General features: G+C 48.6%; 1 protein-coding gene across 2 annotated transcripts in view; it reads left to right on the top strand.

Moving 5' to 3' along the window:
* LOC123942504 (sine oculis binding protein homolog) overlaps positions 1 to 21,875 on the top strand; it is a 162,315-nt gene extending 140,440 nt beyond the window's left edge. The window contains exons 5-6 of one of the 2 annotated variants that reach the window (XM_046006475.1): positions 352 to 2,298; positions 19,814 to 21,875. In XM_046006475.1, the coding sequence (XP_045862431.1) occupies positions 352 to 2,295 (1,944 nt within the window). In that variant the 3' untranslated portion in view covers positions 2,296 to 2,298; positions 19,814 to 21,875. The remainder of the gene's footprint in view (positions 1 to 351; positions 2,299 to 19,813) is intronic. The other variant, XM_046006474.1, reaches the window with a different exon arrangement.
* Positions 21,876 to 22,436: the final 561 nt, after the last annotated feature.

The raw sequence follows: 22,436 nt of genomic DNA, 5'->3' as shown, positions 1-22,436 counted from the left end.
GCCTTCTGGACAGGTGAAAATATGTGGGCAGGGGGATGTACGCCTTTCTGTCAGAACCCCCCCTTTACGTTGAGCTTCATGGGCGCAACACGGTTTGGGGTTGTTGTTGAATTGTTTTTCCTGGAAAATGGTGATAATTGCTATTCCCAAGAGTTACTATTTAAAAAGCACGTCTGACTTCCAAGGAGAAATCATTTGACAAACATTTAAGAATGTTACCTTTCAGAAAGAAACCCTTCCGCCTGTTCGAAAAATGGTGATAAAGTTTGAAAGAACCTCTATGTGAAACACGAAACACGATCTGCCAGAGGAAATTGCTTATCTTGTTTTCTTTTTATTGCTGTGTTGTAGGTATGTGACTGGTGTAAGCACATAAGACACACAAAAGAATACCTGGATTTTGGGGACGGGGAACGAAGGCTTCAGTTCTGCAGTGCAAAATGTCTCAATCAATACAAAATGGACATTTTCTACAAAGAGACACAGGCCAATCTTCCAGCTGGGTTGTGCGGCACACTACACCCTCCCATGGAAAATAAAGCAGAAGGCACCGGGGTGCAGCTGCTCACTCCAGACTCTTGGAATATCCCTCTAACAGATGCTCGGAGGAAGGCCCCCTCCCCGGTGGCTGCAGCTGGCCAAAGCCAGGGCCCTGGCCCATCGTCGTCCACCACCGTCTCTCCATCTGACACTGCCAACTGCTCTGTCACTAAAATCCCCACGCCAGTGCCCAAGTCCATGCCCATCAGCGAGACGCCAAACATCCCTCCTGTCTCCGTCCAGCCACCTGCTAGCATCGGGCCTCCCCTCGGTGTCCCGCCTCGCAGCCCTCCCATGGTGATGACCAACCGCGGCCCGGTGCCGCTACCCATCTTCATGGAACAACAAATCATGCAGCAGATCCGCCCGCCCTTTATTCGCGGGCCGCCGCACCACGCCTCCAACCCTAACAGCCCCCTGTCCAACCCCATGCTCCCTGGCATCGGGCCCCCACCCGGCGGCCCCAGGAACCTGGGCCCCACTTCCAGTCCCATGCACCGGCCCATGCTGTCGCCCCACATCCATCCCCCCAGCACCCCGACCATGCCTGGGAACCCCCCAGGCCTGCTGCCCCCACCGCCCCCGGGCGCGCCCTTGCCCAGTCTCCCCTTCCCGCCGGTGAGCATGATGCCAAATGGCCCGATGCCCGTGCCCCAGATGATGAATTTCGGGCTGCCATCCCTCGCCCCGCTGGTGCCGCCCCCCACCTTGCTCGTGCCATACCCCGTGATCGTGCCCCTGCCCGTGCCCATCCCCATCCCTATTCCCATCCCTCACGTCAATGATTCCAAGCCCCCCAACGGATTCTCCAGCAACGGGGAGAACTTCATTCCGAGCGCCCCTGGCGACTCTTCAGCGTCTGGAGGCAAGCCAGGCGGACACTCCCTGTCCCCCAGGGACTCCAAGCAGGGCTCATCCAAGTCTGCGGACTCGCCGCCCGGCTGCTCCGGCCAAGCCCTGAGCCTAGCGCCCGCGGAGCACGGCCGGAGCGAGGTGGTGGACCTGACGCGGCGCGCAGGCACCCCCCCGGGCGCGGGCGGCCAGCTCGGCTTCCCCGGTGTGCTGCAGGGCCCGCAGGACGGCGTCATCGACCTGACCGTGGGCCACCGGGCCCGGCTGCACAACGTGATCCACCGCGCGCTGCACGCGCACGTCAAGGCGGAGCGCGAGCCGGGCGCCGCGGAGCGCAGGACCTGCGGCGGCTGCAGGGACGGCCACTGCAGCCCGCCAGCCGCGGGCGACCCGGGTCCGGGCGCCCCCGCGGGCCCCGAGGCCGCCGCGGCCTGCAACGTCATCGTGAATGGCACGCGCGGCGCCGCCGCCGCGGCCGAGGGCGCCAAGGGCGCGGAGCCGCCGCCGGAGCAGCCCCCGCCGCCGCCGCCGCCCGCGCCCCCCAAGAAGCTGCTGTCGCCCGAGGAGCCGACGGTGAGCGAGCTGGAGTCGGTCAAGGAGAACAACTGTGCTTCCAACTGTCACCTGGACGGGGAGGCGGCCAAAAAGCTGATGGGGGAGGAAGCCCTGGCGGGGGGCGACAAGTCAGACCCGAACCTTAATAACCCCGCGGACGAGGACCACGCGTACGCTCTGCGGATGCTGCCCAAGACGGGCTGCGTGATCCAGCCTGTGCCAAAACCCGCGGAGAAGACTGCCATGGCGCCGTGCATCATCTCCTCGCCCATGCTCAGCGCCGGGCCGGAGGACCTGGAGCCTCCGCTCAAAAGGAGGTGCCTCCGAATTAGAAATCAGAATAAGTAAAAGGTTTGTATGTCCACCGGGGCTCTCCTCCGCATGAGCCCGTGCACCTTTCCCTACTCCTTCCGAGGCAGAGGCACGAGAGCGCTACCGGGATGTTCGTGTTTTTACCGTGCGTGTTTTAGAGTTCACCTAGTGTGGTCACACGCGGTCACCATTTTGATCCAACATCATTCCCATTTTACAGCCGAGGAAACTTCATCACAGCAGGTAGATGCCGTGCCCGAGGTGACTGACTTAATGGTGAAGCCCAGTCTTGCGCCTGACTTGAAACTCTCTAGTTAACTAGACTTTTATTCTTAAGCTCGTCTCTGTAATTGACCCTGTTGAAGAAGAGGGACGGTGTGGGGAGGAAGGAGAGATTCCTTGGGACCCTTAAATGTTCAGTCGTGAGGTTATAGAGCTGTGATAAAGGTGAGCTGAGTCACTTCTGAGAGGCCGGTAGGCTTATTGGCAAAATGTCTCCACTCACCAAATTTTCTCAAAAACCACGGTTCCATGTGCAGGATGAGAATACAAACTAACCTTACATGCTTATGCCAACCGAACCCTGGGCCGCTAAGCCCCACTTCCATGGCAACGTGTTGGAAGAGTGGCCCTGTTGAGGCAGTCTCTTCCTTCCTCTTGTCCTGAAGCATTCCCTAGGGCAGGCCTCCAGCATTGCTGACTAGCTTTGCCTTCTCTCCTTTCTGGGGCTCAGTGGCTCCGTCGGTGGGTTGCTCCCCTCTACCGACAGTGGGAGGTGTTGACAGGAGAGAGGGCCAGGCTGCCGAAGCCTCTGGGAGTCCGTATGTCCGACGTCATGAAGGAAAGGCTTCCTGCTTCATGCCCAATGGGCTATTGATAATGAGTCCAGAATCTCAGCAAGGGGAACAGTACTCCCACCAGAGCCAGATGTGGCCTCTTTTGAGTCTCCCACCAGGTGGCAGAATCAGTGTCATCACCACCGGATCAAGGAGGAAGATAAGGCATGGAGGTGTTGTCCAAATGAGAGCTAGCAGGTGGGGGAACCAGTCTTTAACTGCGGCCTGCCAGCCCCAGACCCGCCAGCCCCAGGCCCGCCATCCATCCAGTTGAGGCTTAGTAACCGTTTGTGGAGAGAAAAGGAAGAGAAATGAACATTTGCTGAGCACCTGGCTTGTGCACAGTTCCTTCCAGGAGCTGGGGAGGAACTAAGGTGACTCTGATTCAGTGCCTGCCCTACACTTAGTCTGGTGGGGACAGCAACCCAGGGAGGAAGGAGGCCTGGGTAGAAGTGGACCATATAGGAAGAAAGGCTGGCTCACGTTTGCATGTGCAGGCCCCCTTCTAAGTGTTTTTTAGTAGTAGTTATTTGGATCTGGATCGATGTGATAATTATTGTTGTCTTCATTTTACTGATGAGGAAACTGAGACATGGAAGTTAAGTGAGTGGCCCAAGATGACCAAGTTAGGAAGCAGTCAAGATGCAAATCCAGGCTGTTTGACTCCAGAGGTGCATTTTCTTGAAACCACTGTAAGAGAATGGGCTAAATGGTCCCTTTATTACCCTACTTGATGAAATTCTTTTATTCACCTTAACTGTCTTGGGGAAGGTTCCTAGACAAAAACCAAACATATCTGCTAACTTTTCCAAGTGTTGATACAGTGTTCGATTCCTTCCTTCTTTCTTTTTTGACAGTGTTCAATTCTTGCTTTTCCAGCAACAACAACAAACCTAGAATACCAGCCCATTACTCCACAGTGGGAAATAGAAATGTAGGCCAGAAGCCTGGATATGGCGTGTCCAGACCATTATCTCCAAGTTGGCATATTTACATGAGCACCTACCTAACTCATAGCCAGAGGCTTGTTTGGGAAGCATAGGGCTAGCGCCAGGGGGCTCGTTGGGCGGTACGAGAAGGCTTTCCCAGTCACCATAGTTTGAGGTTTCCTTTTCCGTTGCTGGCTTTGCCAGTAGGAGCAGAACACTAAAAATCAGCTCACCATCCTTTCTTGGTTTTACATCTACAAATTCTGCTGTCCGGAGACAGATGGACTCAGCCTTCTCGTAGTCAACCTCAAATGGAAATACCCCTTATATCTCCCCCAGCATAATTTGACCTGGTTAATAAAATAGTGAGCAACAGGAAAGTGTGGGATGAAGAAGTGATGGCCTTTAGAAAGCCAAAAAGCATTGGGAATTGGAATTTTAAATATATTCTGATAGCAGTCATTCTGATGACGTTACAGGAGGAACCAGAGGGTGAACAATTTTACTGCCATTACTGGAGTGAGAAGTGACCAGGCCAAGAATAGTGCCGCTGGTCCGTGAGTAGCGAGGGGCCCAAAGAACATAAAAGCATGAGATCTATGATGGCTGTTTGGATGATATATGTTGCTGAATACAGAATCATAATAGGGTCTTCTTGCGGACCGGAGTCGTTACGAAAAATATTAACCTGGCTTCAGCCAATTTCAGAAGATGCAGTGACAAAATTGCCCATAGCCCCTTGAGATGGGAGAGTTCTTTTTATGATGGGTCCCGCAAGAAATTACAGCTTTTCTCTAAAGTCAGAGACACTCAGGCTTGGCCAGCTCCAGTAAGGTGACAAGGCAAGTGATTTAAGATGGGGAAGAACTGCCTCTCCTCCACTAAATCACATTTCCTCTTGCCCTCTGGAGTTACGTGTCACCTCGAACTGCAGTCTCAACTCGCCATAATTCACTCACATCCTCTGACCCTTCCTGATTCTCTGTGCACATGCGGTGCTGTTTTTCTTCGGTGCCTTCAGAAACCCAGCCCATTCATATGGTGGTGGAAATTGGAAATGCATCCATTAAATAAAGGGCGGCATGGCTTTTGTGCCCTGACAGTGAACACTGTTGGTGATGAGTTAAAGCCAAAGTGGAAAGCATTAAACTGGACTGAGTTGTGGGGGCCGAGGTGTGGCTGAGTGATTTCTCCATGTGCTTGTTGGTGACTCACACACTATTTCTCTTGGAAAGTGTGTCGGTAACTTGTCAGGGTTCTTCGTACTTTTCCCCTGTGCCTGCCCTTCTCCTACCCTATTACTGGCTTGTTTGTTTATCATCTTAAGCAGATTCAAAGCAGACTGTATCTTGAGATCAGTAATCTGGGGAGCTACAGTGTTCTTCAAAGAAACCATCAGATTTGCTAGTTCTTGGCCAATATGAGGTTTGGTGGGGGTTTTTTTGTTTTTGTTTTTGTTTTTGGGGGGCTTTGTTTTGTTTTTTCCATTTCGAAGTGATTCCGTTCCTGGTTACCTGACTTTATGTGTTCTTCTTTGTTGATACGATTACAAATGATTTCAACGGGCAGATATTGTCTTAGATGCAGAACTAATGAGGTTTTAGTCGAAGACTTTGGAAGATTGTAATCTTCCTTTAATCTTCAACTTTCAAGCCTCCAAATACCAGTGCTGCAGCTTCTGTAGGCTGGAAAAAATATTCCTCCAAATAATAAGAAAAACAACGTATAAACATTTTCCAAACTATTCTATCCACAAAGAATTCCATTTGTAAATGGAATACTCCCTTCTTTGTCTTTGCCTGGGAGCTTGGGGGATTGCTGTTTGTATTTGTACATTTTCTGAATTTCTACAGTTTACACTTGTTTATGGTACATTGGGGAGTTCAGACTAACCATTTGCAAATGTTTGAAGATATTCAAAAGAAAATATCCCCCCTCCTCGATTTTCCAGGGATATGACATATTCTAAGTAAAATAATCAATGGAAAAAATGTGTACCATGAGTAACCTTTTCACCCTCACTTTTTCCATCCCCCTGGAGCAACAATTCCATACAACTTCCACCTTTGTGGCTTCCAGATTTTGTATATGTTTCTAAAATAGGAAGAAAATCTGGGACTCTTTTCCCTGGTCCCAATTCCACGCTGCTCCTCAGCCTCAGCAGCAGGGGTGCCTCCCACTTTTTGTTTTCTCTGGGAGAGCTAGAGGAGGCAGCCTTAGTTGTGGCTTCTTGGAGTTTAATCATTAGTCTGGTTATGGAGCCACTGTCCCGAGAAGGATGATCTCAAGGTGGGGGAGGGGTGCTGACCTCTTCACAAAAGCCCGAAGGGTGGAAGTGATGGGTAACTCTTTGCCAGTTTAGTTTCTCCAGCTGGGAAACTTGAGAGAGTCAGCTGCCTGGGAAGTCAGGTCCATACGTTGGAAATACTCCTATGGCTACCTGCTATGAAGGCAAGGAAAAAGAAGAAAACCTGAGACTGAGAAGAGGAAATCGATCCCAATGAGATGTACTCAGACCCTCGGCCAGTCTGGAGATTCTTAATGTCCCACTACTTGGTTATGGGATGTGTGAATTGGCCACGTAATCCCTGATGTTTCAGCTGTCTGTCAAGATGCAGAGGACTGTCCAGTTCTAGGTAGGGGTAATTCACAGAATTAGAGAGAAACCGCCAGGTCCACCTCATGGACACATGTGAATGGGGAGGAACTGCCGGAGCGTCCTGTGATCATTTCAGACATGTAGAGGAGACTTTTCTAGATTGCACAGAGTCAAGGTCGGCCTTAGCCACATCTCATTCAGGGCTTCTGGCTGTTCTAACCCTTGCAACAAAGGGTGGTTTTAATGTGCAAGCATCTGGCTTTTGGATATTATTTCAATTAGATTACGGTGCAATAGGAAAGGATGTATGTGACCAGGTATTTACTTCCTTCAGATGGAGACATAACCCTCTGTCTTCAGCCGGGCTGGGACTAGGGTGAAGTGAGAGGGTGCTCAGTGCACAAACTCGAAAGCACTCGGTCTTGGGGGTGTGCAGGTGCTGTGCTAGACCCGGCCTGGTGTCCAGGCCTTCTGGCTGATGTGGCTGCTCCTTCAAGTTGGTCTCCTGCTCCCTGAACTAGTCCATGGGTGGCCTTCAGCAGCGCCCCCCGGAATTCCAGGGCAGGTGTTACATACCTGTGCACAGAGGCATTGTCTTGGGAGGAGAGGTCCATAGACCTCGGCTTCTGAAGAACTATGCCTGACATCTCTGAAGGGTTATTTGACATCATCACGAAGCCATATCTGAGCCGGAATTTTCCTTGTCTCTCTGAGGAAGGCAATTTAATGGTAAAGTTTCCCTTAAAACAGAATTATCTGTAGCAGTTTTTGCTGTGGATGGACCTAATATCGCAGAACCGCCGTTGCCGCGATGTAACATAACACTTGCCTCCAGAAGATGGCCTTAGTGACAAAAGGCAAAAGGCTCTAGACCCTCCATGTCCTGTGAGCACAAGAAAAGGTAAGCAAGAAAAGAAACAAGCTAGATACTTACCCAGCCACCTGGAATTTGAGGTTTCTACTGTAGAGGGAGACACTGTCTTTCAGGGGAAAAGCTTCTGCCCTACTTTCAAGGCCGAGGGAGCAGAATGGCTAGCGTCTGGGAAGTGGACGGCTCAGTAAATACCAAGGCATTGATGGAGCCGTGTCTGGAAGCGCTACCCATTTTCCCTAGCTCACTAGTATGCTTCTTCACCTGGAGACACCGGGCTTGGAGAGGGAAAGCTTTGGATCACTTCTTAACAAGCCTTTGCTCAGAAAGGTGCTAGAAATAAACTCCCTGTCTGATTTCCAACGAATCATCTCTTTGCCAGCCTGAGCGGCTGCCTGGGCATCATGGTTCAATCACTTACACCTACCTTCGTGCAGACAAGTCCTGGGGAGGGCCAGAGGTATTTGAGGACCAAAATACACTTAAGCACACTTACCTCATGTGGTGAAAAGCCTCCACCCCCAGCACGCTGCCTTTTCCAGATTCTCTTGTCAAAGAGATTGTGCCAGAGGGATAGAGGTGGCATTCTGTTTCCCTTCACCCCATCCTGCAAAGAATTACTGCATGTTCTTTGGTTGCCGGTCTAAATGGACAGCACTTCATACGTGAATGCACGTCAAGGTAATGCATTTTGCATATGTTTGCTTTTTCTGTGTGTTTATGTCTCAAAAGCCTAAAAGGAATCCATTTCTGAGAAACAAATAAATTAACTTTAAAAGATAAACAATGTAATGCCGGCATCCTTTAACAGGGTCCCATTCTCACGGAAAAGGGGTCAATGCCCTCTCCGAGGCCAGCTCGAAATGTTGACCCCGTAGAGCTCTCCTCCAAATTTGTGGATTTCCGCAGCATTCTGCCTGACAACCAAGTGGGAGGGGTCTGGCCTGAGAATGTGAGGCCATCCACGAGGAGGGAGAACACACACACGCACACACAAACACCCATTATTTCAAGGGTCATTGAAAAGATGCTTAGTGACAGCAACTGGAGCAAAAGCAGATGACAAGAATAAGTAAAACTTGAAATCAGGCTCTTATGCTTTAGAATGGCCCCCGAGAGCACGGCACATTCTTAGATTGGAAACCAGTCCGGTTGCCCCCAAGATCTTTTAACTCTTCGCTCCTCGTACTGAGCTATGGTCATAAGCAGTAGCCTGTGTGTGCAGTTGAACCAAGTTTTCCCAGCGCCCTCTCTGAATAGGGAGAAGGGAACTGCCTTTCCATGGAGCCACGGGGTCCAGACTGTGACAAATCAAAGCTGCCCAGCGCTCCCCAGCCTCATTCCACCCTGCTCTTGGGCTGTGCTGCTGGATGTCTCATCATTTCATCATTGAGCCTCTGCTGTGTTGTCTCTCTTTGATAGCAGGCTGTGTTTTGTTGCGGGTAAAAAGGGAGGTAAGAATGTGACCGGAACATTTATGCAACAGGAGGGAGAGATACACTTTATAGACTCATTTGATATGAACCATTGACCTAACATCTCAAAAAATGCAATTAAAAAGTATATCTCTCTCTCATTTGCATGGCTTATTTCCCCAGACATGTGTTTGGTATTGAAAATGAATGGTATTCCCATTCAACATGTGTCCCAATTTGTAATGATATCCTCCTTGCAGCTGGCCGAGTTCTCGAAGTGTTTCTAAAATGTTGCTGTCTTAAATTTGAGCCAACCTACACTAACAAATTATCTAGAAGCAAAGTGGCTAAGCTGCGTTTGGTGAGAGAAAGGGAAACCCTATATTTCATCCTTCAGCTCTTGTTTTGGAAATTCGGGCTGTAATGTGATCTTTTTCTAAGGAAATCTACACACGCACACTTTAAAAATTGTGCAGCTTGGGTGTTGTGGGAGCAAGAACGATCAGGTTTAAGTTTCTCTGCAAAGTTCTGCATCCCATCAACAAGCCCTTTTGATATTTTAAACCCATATTTAGAGTAATTTAAAGATATTTGGAGCACATGTGGTTAAATGTAAAACTTTGTCATTATGATTTGTTAGATGCTTATACTTTAAATATTTATAAGCCATTTTTAAGTACTTTATCCAAAAGCCTTCTCCCACTGGAATACTGTAATTGAGTGGTATCCGAGCGTCATCATATAGAGAAGATACGGGGTGAAGTCACAGCAGCTTGCATGCACGTTCTTCCTGCTTTTCTGGTTTTAATTCAAATGCTATTTTTAGTAGATTCCGCTTATTTAAAAAAATGTATAAAAAGTCACAAACAGGGTTTGTTGTCTGTGAATTGAAAAAAAAAAAAAAGACACAGTTCTCCCAAAGGTAAAATGTTCAACTTGAATTGTGTTGTGTCTCACCTCTTTGTCTTACCCTGGGAGTAATTAGTAAGACTTTTCCGGGAGAGCATTGGCTCTGGATCTGTGGCCATATGAGTTTAAAGTGTCATATCGTTCCTCTGAAGTGTTTTAGGGGCAATTTATTGGTGGTTAGATTGGACCCTTTATGATTCACCTTTAGCTGTCTTGGACACTAAGACCTAAGATCCCGTCTTTATCAGAGGTCGCCTGTTCATACACTTCATATGAAAAAGAGGAGAGGGGGGGAAAAACCCAAACTTTTTCCACACTCAGAATCCATTTAAGCTTCATAGGTTATAAATTTCAAACTGACCACAGGCCTCTGGGGCTCACACTCTTTTATGGCTGGCAAAATACAGCTTTCTGGTAAGAACAAGGAAAAGAAGCCTTAAAAAAGGCTCATAAACTTGCTTGGACATCTAATAGCTCTTACCAAACAGCATTTTCATGAGTTAAGTGTAAATGAGTCAGAAACATATAGATTGAATTTCTTCTAAAATACACATGGGTTTAAAAATTAAGGCCAAAGTGCTTGGCAAAGTAAGTTTTGGTTTTAGCCAAACCCCAAATGTTTGAAAAAAATATTTCTACAACTTGCCAAACCAAAAATACATCCAGGTCCCTCCATTCCTCTCCTTTAATACGATGGCACCGTAAGCATGGGCCTTCATGTCTATTATCATATCCACCAAGGTTTGAGCAACACGAATCCTAAATGTTGATTGAAAAACTATGAAAAATTTTGGAAAAACATTGTGGCTCTGCAAATGAAGGTGAGGGGCTGCTGGTTCAGAGGTCCGATTTTGACAGCTCTCTTCACTGTCTGATCATCTGACCAGCTTGTTCTTTGTCTCAGCTGTGTGTGCGTGCAGGCGCGCACACGCACACGTGTGTGTGTGGCCTATGCAGAAGAATAATAGCTTTTAAAAAAAATTCTGTATTGGAGTTCTTAATTTGTACTTAATCCATATTTTACAGTCCACAAACTTAAAAAAAACTCCCAATCATTTCTCAACAGAGGGAGGCAGCCCCCTTTCACTTATTGATAGAGATGGTCTTCATGTATTTCCCTAGAGAATAAAGTGTGTCCAATTTAAAAAAAAAATCCATTTTTAACTAACGATATCTAATGTTGACTTTGTGCAGGGACACTGTTGTCAAGAGACACAGGGAAGGGAGGGAGAGAAGGAAGGAGGGAAGGAAGGAAGGGAAAAGAAAACGGGGGAGAGGGAGTGGCAGGTGTTCTTGACTGTTTTGAGGAGCTAATAAACTGCTGGGAGAGACAGGAAATAACCAAGGCAGCTTCTCCAAGCGCCATGCAGAACTGCCAACCGCCATGGTCCCTCAGACTGTGCTTCAGGGAGGACAGGGGCCTGCGCAGTCCCCTCAGGGCTGTAACTGACTTTCTAGCCCAAGGCCCCAGGAGAGCAACAGCGAATGGAGTTACCCTGGGAGGGTTCTAGAAAGCACATGAGTTGGGAGTTAAGCCCTAAGTCTGGGGAGCGGCCTGGACTGGCAGTCGGGAGTGTCAGGCTAAGGAGGGCAATGGGATGTGAAAAGCCACAGAGGCAGCGAGCAGTGAGCTCCGCTGGGGCAAGCACCCCCCGCACCCCCGCTTTGCCAGGCTGCGGCAGAGCCCCGGAGGCTAGAGGAGGGCGGTGAGCGCCGGGGTGGGAGGCTGTGGGCTGGTCCTCCATGCGCTAGGCCGACCTGGAGCGGAGGAGTGACAGCGTGAAATCTGTGCTGGGGGAAAATTACTTTAGCAGCTGTTCCCGGACTGAAAGGAAGCGAGAGAAGGACTGGCATCGCTGATGGCTGCGTTCTGATGACGGGCTAATTACCAGGGGTGGATGCTAAACGTTGCGGACGTCATCGCTACCGTGAGAGGGGTGGGGGCTGTCCCCCGTGCACCGGAAGTGGTGGCCGTGCCACGGAAGAGGGGCTTTGCGTCGGGCCTGGGCCTAGAGGGGCTTTCCGGCTGGTGGCGGAAGGACAGACAGTGTCCAAGGCCAGTCCGGGGGATGATGGCGGGGCACCAGGGCGGTGCTGACACAGGGATCATCCCTTGGGACCACCAGTTGGCCAGGCCTGGTGTGGGCTGTGGGCTGCGGCTCTCGGGCACACGGAGGACGGTGGCCACAGGGACACCCGGACGCTCTGGTCTTGGACCCAGGAGCAGCCATCAGGCTTGGGTGGCTGGCTCTACCTCAGACCGCTTTGGGGATGTCCGCAGCAGCTGAATCCCATCCCCATCCCCTAAGGGCCTGCAAGTGCTGTCAGGGGAGGGGACAGCTTTTGCAGATGTCCTTTTGTCTTTTTTAATCTTGCCTACCACAGACCTTCTTCCCAAGCACCCACATCTGGTGACAGTGGGCTTCCAGGGGGGAAGGTGGGCAGTGGTGTGGCTTCCTGGCCAAAGACCTGTACGTTGGAGTTGGGCCAGCCTGGGTCCAGATCCTGGCAGAGGCATTTGAAGGTGAGGAAGGAATGTCTGTGCCTTGTCTCCTCCAGGTCACAGGCAGTGACCCCACCGCGGTGAGGGATGGGTTAGAAAACATGGACAGTGGGGTACATCACAGGTGCCCAAGAGCCAGCAGCTACTGTCCCTAGTGGAAAGGCTGCAAGGCCTGGGAGAGGACCACGGGGCTGGAGTGAGACCTATTTGGGTTTGAGAACCCGTCATATCGCTTACTAGCTATGACTTTGGATATGCTTTATAACCTCTTTGTGCCTGCTCTCTCATTACGTAATGGCATCAGCTAATATTTATCGAGCACACTCTATATGTAGGCAGTGTTCAAATGTTACATGCCCACAACAACCCTATGGGATACCATTAGTAAGCCCATTTTACAGACAACGTAACTGAGGCACAGAGAGGCTAAGTCTTCTACCCAGTGTCATTGGTCAGTCGGCAACAGTGCTCGATCCGACTGGCAGCCCGGCTCCAGAGTCCCCATGCAAAATTATGGAGCACATCTCTTATACAAGGAAAATGAAGATAATAGCCCTTACCCCATAGAGTCATCAGGCTCCAGTGTAGATAACCTGGGTGAAATGTCGAGGTAGTGCCTGGCGTATCGCTATCGCTAAAAGAATCGTCACGGTTGCCCCTGCAGCCCAGAACTTGCTTCCCTTGGATGTGTGTAATGGAAGGTAAGGAAATGCTTCCATGCTGTCAGCCTTGGAGGTGAGGAAACCACTCCAGAAATTCTAAGATGTCTGGTTCAACTTTTATAAGTAGGGACTGGGACAAACAGAGCAAACGCTCAAGGTCGGAGTGGCATAGCCAGGATTAGAACCTGAGTCCTCATCTGCCTTTCCTCTCAGTGGGAAACAAGATCTGACCAAAGCTGCTTGAGTTACACACCCCGTGCCAAGAACCAGAGGCATATTTTTGCCACCCATGGTATCACTTCCTCACGTTGGGCAGCTGATCTCAGGAAATAAGTTGTACCTCAACATCTGGGGTTGCGAGGGTGAAGGGTTGCAGGGAAGCAATTATTAACCACAGTCTCCACGTCCTTGGCTGCGTAGGGGTGGGGGTGGGTGGCGGCCTGGTGGGGAGTCAGCATGCTTGCTCTCGTTCTGTACAGCGAAGTTAGTTTCCATGAATATGTGCTTCTTCCCACCCTCCTCTACTCATGGACTGGTTGTAGAGAGGAGATAAAGTGCCAGAAAGACCACCTTTCCAGCTCCCGCCTAAAATCCTAGAATTTACTATCGCTCCGTAAACCATAGCTGCTGGCGTCAGAAAGCTGCTTTTTGCTCTAGGATCCTTTTCTTCTTCTTTTTAACCTAGACTGCCTATGTCCAGATAATACTGATATATAGAGAAATGACAGGCTCAGACTTAACACAATAAACATCTACTTTTTTTTGTCCAAGGCAAAATTTTTAGAAGGCACATGAACCAGCATTAGCCAGTTTGTATATTGGACGGAACTTGAATGAAATGCACTTAGAGCTTCTTAACAAATCATGTCGCAGAGTTCTTGTTGGTCAAGCAAAGGCACTGGACTGTGTATGTCTCTGGGGCCCTTATGGCTCTGACACTATGACCCCCCCCCCACTTGTTGGGAAGGAAGGGAAGAGATGAAACCCTGGACTGGGGGAAGCACTCCCTCCACGGGACTGTAGAACTTGGGGTCATAGGATCCAGACTCGACCCACTCTGCCCCTTTCTAGCTGGTGACTTTGACCAAGTAAATTCCTTACTCTTCCTGGGAAAAGTTTCCTCATCTGCAAAATAGGGACAATAATAAATAATTGAGTAGCATTGTTGTTTCAGTGAGATAACTACACACAATATGCTTGTTTTCAAGTGAAATAAGTACATAAAAGTGCCTTGTGCGGTCTTTGATATAAAGTAGGTGCTCAATAAAATTTGAGGGGAAAACTGCAGACTTAACACAATAACTTAACTTAATTCCCAAACCATCACGGAAGCGCTCAGTCCTAAAAGCCAGGGACATAGAGCTCTTGGCTCATCATCAAAATTTCCTGCAGAACATTAACTGTATTATGTAATTCTTCTTTTTTTTTTCTCTTTTGTGAATAACTGTAGCCACCAGCTCCAGTGCGTTAATGAACATGTACTCATGAATCCCCACCTGCTTTTAGGAAAGGGCCAGACAGGGTCATTTGGTTTGCTTCAACCTCCCAGGTTCCAGCAAGGATTTGGGGTATTTAAGGAAGATCAGTTGTCCAGGATGAAGAAAAGGACTTGTATGAATGCACAAGATGGGGTTCCATGACTGAGGGCTCTTTGTTCCCCAAGAACTTTTTGAGGTCAGCAAGAAATAGCAGTGACCACTTATGAGAATAAACAGGCCTCTCTACCCATTTAACTCATAGAACCGGCCAGGCAAAGAAAACCAAAATTTTAATTTGTCAAACAAAGGATTAAAATTGGAATTATCCCAGTAGGTGGTCTTATATGGTTGTGATTTTTATTGATTAAAGACTAAAATAGGAGATATTGCTAAAGGAGAAGATTATAAAAAAAAAGAAAAGAAAAGCAAGGCCTGATGTTTGGCTGCTGCTTCTTCTTTTTTTTTTTTTTTTCTGTTAACTGTACTTGAGCCTTGGCTTTTCAGAGCCATGGAGAGGGCAGAACCGTGGTGATGAGGTTGTAGTTCAGACCAGAGCTCAGCCCTGAGCTAACTGAAGCTCACCCTTGGATCCCATACCCCTCTCCCCGCCACTGGTTATGTCCCATCGTAATGACACCAGGAAGGAGAAGGGATATTTCTCAATGACTTTCACCAACTAACGAGCCGTAAGCAAAGAGGTGCCCTCCACTTCATAAATGAAAACCCTTTCTGGCTTGGTAAAAGCCATTTCAATACCTCATGAAGCGATGGTTGATGGGGGAGAGGAGGAACCATTTTTTGACAAAACCTCACCACGCTGCAAACTTTTCTGGAAAGGGCTCGCGGTGGAGACCACTATCTGGCATCACACTTGGGTTTATCAGCTAACGCAGGTGACTCTGCTCATTGACCGCAGGGCTCTACTCTTGTGAGTGTCCCAGAATAGCTGCGGCTACCTGAGAGCAGTTCAGTCCTCGGGGACTCATTATTGTCCCAGATAAACAGCGTGGCCCAAGCCAGCGCGTAATGGCTGTATTTAACCGTGATAAGTGATTGGCCGACGTGCCCAAGTGAGCTGCCTCGCTGTGGGGCCCCGGTAAATGGACAAAGGCCAGCGGCTCAGCAGCGGGTATTTCTTGCACATCGTGCAACTGATGCCACAAGGTTGTAGATTCTGGGAGTAAATATGACAGATGCGATGCGGGGAGCTTGCCTTCTAAGCAGGTAAGACACAACAGACATCCAGGATTTTGATGATGCTAATGACAAAGGTACTTGAGGAAGGAAAGAAGAATAAAAGTTTGGAAAATGGATTAGATAACCCAAGGCTGGCTTCCTGGCAGAGGTGGTCTCTTGTACCGTGGAGGGACCAGCTTGCAAATGTTGGGATGTAGGATAAGATAAACATTTTTCTCTGGATGCACGTTTACTTCTGGAAGTGGTTGCATAGAAATTACAAAATTTCCTTTTAAACACAACCAGTGTTAAGTCTTAGACTGTAAAGGCCAAAGAAGGAAAGGTGAAAATGGTCGTATTTTGACTGTATCGACACTGAAAAAACTTACCAGTACTCAGGCCCAATTTTTGTTCTCTGTAGTTCTCTGCAAACTCTTGTGTGGTAAAAGAGGATGAGTAACTCGATCACATTCTTAGCAATGCTCTCCTGATGAAAAAAGGAAAAGTGGGGCACCCAGGTGGCTCAGTCGGTTAAGTGTCCAACTCTTGATTGCAGCTCGGGTCTTGGTCTCAAGGTCGTGAGGTCAAGCCCTAGTGTGGAGTCTAGTTTAAAAGAAAGAAAGAAAGGAAAGTGCTAGGCAGGCAGAGGCTCTCTCAGTGCCCTTGGTGCTTGCATTCCCTAAGGAAGGTTCTTCATTCTTCTGGCCTGAAGGGATGAGGGGGCCTGAAATTCTGAAGGCACCTGGCCATATGAGCCTGCTGGAGACGGTGCATTGTGGAGCCGGTCTTCAAATACAGTACACGCATGGAATACGAGATGGGCTGTGTGCACGTGATAGTCCATGTTATAGGACCCTGGGTTGTCCTGCCTTGAGATGAACCCCTGACTCACAGGATAATCCAAATGGGAAGCACAAATATAGTCACTTCCCCAGAATTCCCTGCATTAAGGGACACTCCAAAATTCTCTGCCAGAGAGCTGTGTGTGTGTGTGAGTGAGTGAGAGAGAGATTCATAGAAAGGAGTCTCCGGAACTTTGGGCTTTGGAGTTCAGAAATTTATTAATAGTCTTCCTTATGTTATGCTCAAGTTTATAATCCTGCATAGTTGACCACTGGCTTTGGTCCAAAAATCCTACGGTCACAGAACTTGAGAGGTGGAAGATATAATAGAAAATCTCACCGAGGCACCCATTTCTCAGAAAAAGAATCAAGGCTTGGGCAGGTTAAGGAAGGGGACACGCTGGACTGTAACTAGTGTCTCTGTTTCACTTATCATAGTAACTTCCCCTTTGTTCAGATCAAGAAATTTAGAGTGGATGAATTTTCCCTAGGATCCCTCTGCTTGGCAAGGGCAGCACAGGGACAGGCTCGGGCTCTGGAACTTCCTCATGATCACTCTCTAAAACTCCAAGTTTGCTTCCTCCCCACTCTTGAGTTTCATACGTTGCATACCAGTCACTTTGGGAAGGTGAAGCCCAAGCTCCGTTCTTCATTGTCATTGAAGCCAGAGTCTGTTCCCAGGTCCCCAACAGAGGGTGGGGGGGGGGGGACTGCCCTGAACCAGCCAGGCTCACAGGAACCCAAGGAGGATGACCTCCATCCCACCCCCTCCTCAAATGTGACTGCAGGCAGGGACTTGTGCTGCCACCCTCTGGCCTTCGTGGGTGTCCCAGACATGGCAAGTGTGTGGCGAGAGGCAAGGAAACAGCCCAAATTGTCTACTTTGCCATTCTCTTAAAATAAGCTCGGTGTGAGGAGGCTTTCAGAGCAGCAGGAATGGGGCTGCAAAAAATAGAGTGCTGTGCAGCTGCACCCTGTAGAACTTGGGGGGAAAACACATATTATTTACCAGACAATAATAGATACCAGAGAATAATAATGATTATTATAGTGTTTGGGATGGCAAACGCTGTAGTTAAGGTTCCAGAATGGCTCTCATTATAATCCCGTTTTCCCAAGTCCCTTATGAAAGCCTTGAAATTTTCTCCAAGTAGGCTGATGCTGTCCATGTTTGGACTTTGTCCAAAGGTGATTTGAATATAAAGAAACTCGTTTGAGAAATATTCCTCTTTTTGAGGTCATGATTACATTAAAGGGGGAAAAAAAAAGCCACATAATTGAAAAAGCCATTACGGCATTCTTAAGTAAGTCATTCAAAATGGCGGTGTTTCCCAGTCACTGGTAGAAAGCGTTAAACGCTTTTCTGAGCACCATCCCCCCCACCCCGCCTTTTCCTTTTTAAAGAAAGGATTCAGAGGCCTCCTCCAGCTACAAGATTTGGTCACTCTTGGTCCCAAGCCCAGGGGTGGGGATGGTTTTCCTCCCTTCAAAGCAAGTTCCAGGCTATGCTCCCTAAATGGAAAGAACTGCCCCAGAAGAAGCTACACTTGTATCTTTGGATCCATTCGTGCTTTCTGAGTCTCCTTTCCAATTCTTTATGACCTCTCATTTGATAGTAGCTCTTGACATTTTTATTTCTGTATCCCTTCTTGCCATTGTTTCTTTCTGAAAGAAAGAAAAAGGAAGTAAAGGAGAGAGAGACAAGAAAGAAATAAAAAGTGAGCTCTTTATTCAGAGATAAATAACCACATTTCCAAATCTGACCACGCCAAATGAAAAGGTTTCCATGGCCTTGTAATTCCAACCCCCATTGCATATTTGTGGTGTTTTGCATTTTCACTTTGGTTCTTTAATATACATATTAAATACACACAGATCTGGTGATTTAATGTGATTTGGGGAACTCAGGCATTTCCTGTCATGCACATTCAGATTTTCAGACCTTGTTTTTGGCTGATCATTATTATCATTACCATTAACACCAGGACTGGGAGAGCAGGGTTGAAAGCACAAGTTCGTGTTGAGTCCTCCCAACAAGCATGCTGACCTCATACGTGTGCTGAATTCAGGCTACAGACACCCCGAGCAAGTTTGCGGGTCTCTTTGTGACCTCTTTTTCTTCATCTATAAAATTCAGAAATCTCTGGGGTCCCTTCAAGTTTTCAATTCTATCGCCTCTGTGAGGTTATTTGTTCATTGTTCTAGGAATAATCTCAACCCTTGTTAGGATGTTTACGAGTCCCCTGTCTCGTAAACCTCACGTTCAGTCAGCTTTTACCCAGTCACATTTCTGACATCCTTATGGATCAGCAGGAGAGAAAAGGAATTTTTTGAGGGCGTGAGGGACGGGAGCTGCGTGACCCTCATTCACTGGACAAACGCGTGTCTAGCTGAACCGGGGGCTTGGTGTGGCGATGTGGGCCAAACAGACACAGCCCCAGACCTCAGAGACTTTACAGTTTGCTTGGCAGACTTTTAAGTGGCTGTTTACTAGGAGTCCCTGAGTGTCCTCAGGAGGTTATATTTCAAACCAAGGGACAGGTGGCCAATGAAATGAGCCAGTAGGGATGGAGAGGCAGAGCCTCACATCTGTGGTAAAAGCCGGGTGGGCATTCTCCCAGAAATGGACAGTCCCCTTCAGAGCCTCTGCCCTGGGATCCCGAAGCCCTGTTGGTTTATTGTCTGCCAGTCCCTTGCTACTGTTTGGTTCAGGTAGCAAGAGATGGGAATGGCTCACCTTTGTCAGGCAAGACCCACAGAGAGGGGCATTTCTTCCAGCTCAGCTGCCTCTGCAGGAAACCTCTGAAGAGAGGTCTTCATGTCTGCAGTTGCTATTCATGGGCTAAAAAGCGCATCTCTAGGCTTTCCTCCTTTGTAGCAAACACCAGAGCTGTGAGCCAGAGTACAGGGGTGAGGTCTGAAGCTCCAGGGCCCCCGGGTGACCTGGCCTCACTTTGGGGTGACCTTGGGTCATTCAAAAGGGCTGCCAGTTAAGCGTGATGTATGAGGGGAGGTCGAAGGTTGCCTGGTGGCCAAGGGATGCTGCTGTGGTCTTGGGAGAGGGCGTGGTGCCCCATGCTCATTACGGCATTCCAAGAAGCGACTCGTGTTTCATTTCCTCACACAAAGCTGGCAGGGCTGACCCGGAGCAGAACTGTGAATTAAAGACACGTCAGAATCACGCTGTGCTCTCTTGTCCTGGGCCTTCATCGCAGGTTGGGCCCACTGGGTCAGAGCGTGCGGCCCTGCCTCCTGCCTGGGCTGTCCCTGCGTGGGGTAGGGGTGTGGTTGGATCCCTCGGATGCTGACCAGCCTCTTCTTCTCTTTTTCCCAGGAACGCTCACTCACAGGGTCCCCTGCGTGGAGAGAGGGCGCAGAGCAAACCATGTCACGCCATCCAACGACACCAGCTGGTCAGCTCACCACCCCCTCTGGCTAAAACTCAAACGAATCAAGCCGCTTCCTGTCATTAAGCATCTCGGAGGAAGCAGTCCTCCCTCGGTGGCCTCCAGCCCAGAGAAGCCAGCACGTCTTGGACCTACCAAGCGGCCCAGCCTTCTTGTGGCCACCGACCGTCTCTGCTTTTCCCCAGAGGAACTTAGGGATTTCGCCCCTGGTTTTAGAACAACAAGACACCGACAAGCCACAAGGACCAATGTAGGTACTCTCCCCGCTCCATCTTCGAGGCTCAGAGGGTGAGGCTGGAAGATGGTACGAATTTGAAAACAAACATCTTTTTTTAGTCATTTTAAAAACTGCTGTGGTTTTGCTGCTACACGAAGAATTGTGATTTTGCATTGTACGGTTTGGGACCTGTACTGTCCACGTTTTGAAGGCGGAGAGGGATCGTCCTGGGGTCCCAACACTTCAGCGTCGTCTCTGTCCTGCCCAGGATGCACTTTTAAATGAAGAGTTAGAATATTTTATTGGCTGATATACTTTTCTTGTTATTTTTACAAAGGCCACCTTTATCCTTTTTAATGCCATATTTTCAGTGTTACACTTTTATGGCTTTTAATTTTCGATTTGACAGATGTAAGAAGCAGCATGAATAGTTTATACTGTGGTTTTTCAGAGACTGAATGCCAAGAGAACTCGGTAAATGTTTATTCTTCTCAGCTTTCTCTTTAAATTCTCCTAAATAGCGCCCCATTTGGGAACAGAGCAAGAGTGTTGAACTGAAGACCAAAATGCCCTCAAGGTGTAAAACAATCCGAGGGGGACTGTTTGCTGGGCGTCACGAAAGACTTGGATGAAATTTCAACCTTGATGGTTTTCGGTGATCCAGGAAGTCAGTGAAGCAATCTCTCTCTACGCAGAGTCCTTTCATGATAATTAGAATGGTATGGACGAACCGGTGGAAACAAGCGGGAAAGTGAGAAAGATCGCCCGTGATTCTGTTTCACTGTTTGCTTTCTCCTGTCATGGTTAAGAGAAATGTGCAATTCGATCCTCGGTCAGTGGGTGGAGGATAACAGGGTAGATTTTCTTGTGTGCACTTGTACGGTCGTAGCTGCGAGTCCAGAAGTCCTCGAGAGCATGTGTACTGACACTGAGTTGGTGAGACAGTCGTGGAGTATCCCATTCTGATGAGTACAGAAAAAAAAAAAAAAAAAGAAAAAAGAAAAAAAAAAAAGAAAAAATAAGAAAAAAAATCCAAAAAAAGAAGAAAACTAAAAAAAAAAAAAATCAAATCACCTTGTGATTCAGTGTATCTGTTTACTAACTCAGATAAAGCAATTGTTCCCTCTTGAGGGGTCCAGGTGTTCCCCCCTCCCCACCCCCCGCCCCACAGGGCCGCCGCCAAGCGAGCGGGAGACAGGAGGGGCGGCAGGCGGTGTTGGGGGGGGGATTGGGGGCGGTGAGGCCGGGACAGTGTCGCGCTGGCCTTGAAGCACCACGGGCCCGCGGATGCCGTGTACATACTGTATTTCTATATTCTCCTTTGTACAGAGTCACTTAACAAGTCAAGCTACTGTTTTACAGGTGCTCCTTATTTATTAGAGCTGTGAGAGCTTGGGGGACACACCTGGCGAGCGAGCTCGCTTTTTAAAAAATGAAATTAGGGGACAGGGGAAGGGAGGTGGGAGGGAGGGGAAGCTTGAAAGCCCAGGGAGAGATTTATAAAAGAGAACAAAAGGAAAACTTCCAGCGACAAATTAAACAAACAAACCCCAACACCAAACACCCCCCCCAAGCCCCCCCAACCCCGCAGGAAGCAGCGGTCCTTCTTCTGGGTGCTCGCTTCCCTGCGGGGCTCCCGACATTCTCCTCTCTCCCTGACTGGTGTCAGCTTCATCAAACAAAAATAAATCTCTAAGAAAAAAAATGCACTTACATGTGCTTATTTTTGCTTTTCTCATTATTATGACTATTGTTATTTTCCTTGTTACAGAAGGTGCTCATTTCTTTCCCCCAGGGAAAAAAATTTCTAAAAAATAAAGTGAGTACGTTTTAAAGGATGCCGAGATACGGGGGCGACGTTGGCCTTCCTGACCTGCAGTGAATCATGCTTGTGTACAAACAAGAGGCCACTGGCCTGTGTGAGGGGCTGCTTCCTCATGCTGCTGAGGAACATGAAGGGACATGCGTAGTGAGGTCCTGGGCCTGCAGACTGTGTGTTCCTCCCAACCACCCTCCCACTCCTGATCAGGGCTGGGTTTTGGGGGGCTCCAAGAAGCACCATCCAGTTGCAAACATCCCCATCAGGTTTCATTCCCACCACACCATCTCAACACCCCCCTCCTCCAGGCTGGGAGATGTTTTTGTGTTAATCTAACTCTACAAGAATGGGTGGGTCAATCTGGTTTCTCCTTGGTACCTGAATTAAAACATCAGAAGACTTCTAAGGTGGTTAATACATAAGTACCTGGTTTTAGCCAGTGTCGACCTATCTCATCCTCTTGTTCTCCCTGTGAAAAAAACCGAAGCCTGGAAAGGTGAATTGATTTGCTGAG

This window comes from Meles meles, chromosome 5 (genome assembly GCF_922984935.1).
Source record: "Meles meles chromosome 5, mMelMel3.1 paternal haplotype, whole genome shotgun sequence".
In the NCBI taxonomy this organism is placed as follows: Eukaryota; Metazoa; Chordata; class Mammalia; order Carnivora; family Mustelidae; genus Meles; species Meles meles.
This window is presented reverse-complemented; position numbering and strand designations above follow the sequence as displayed.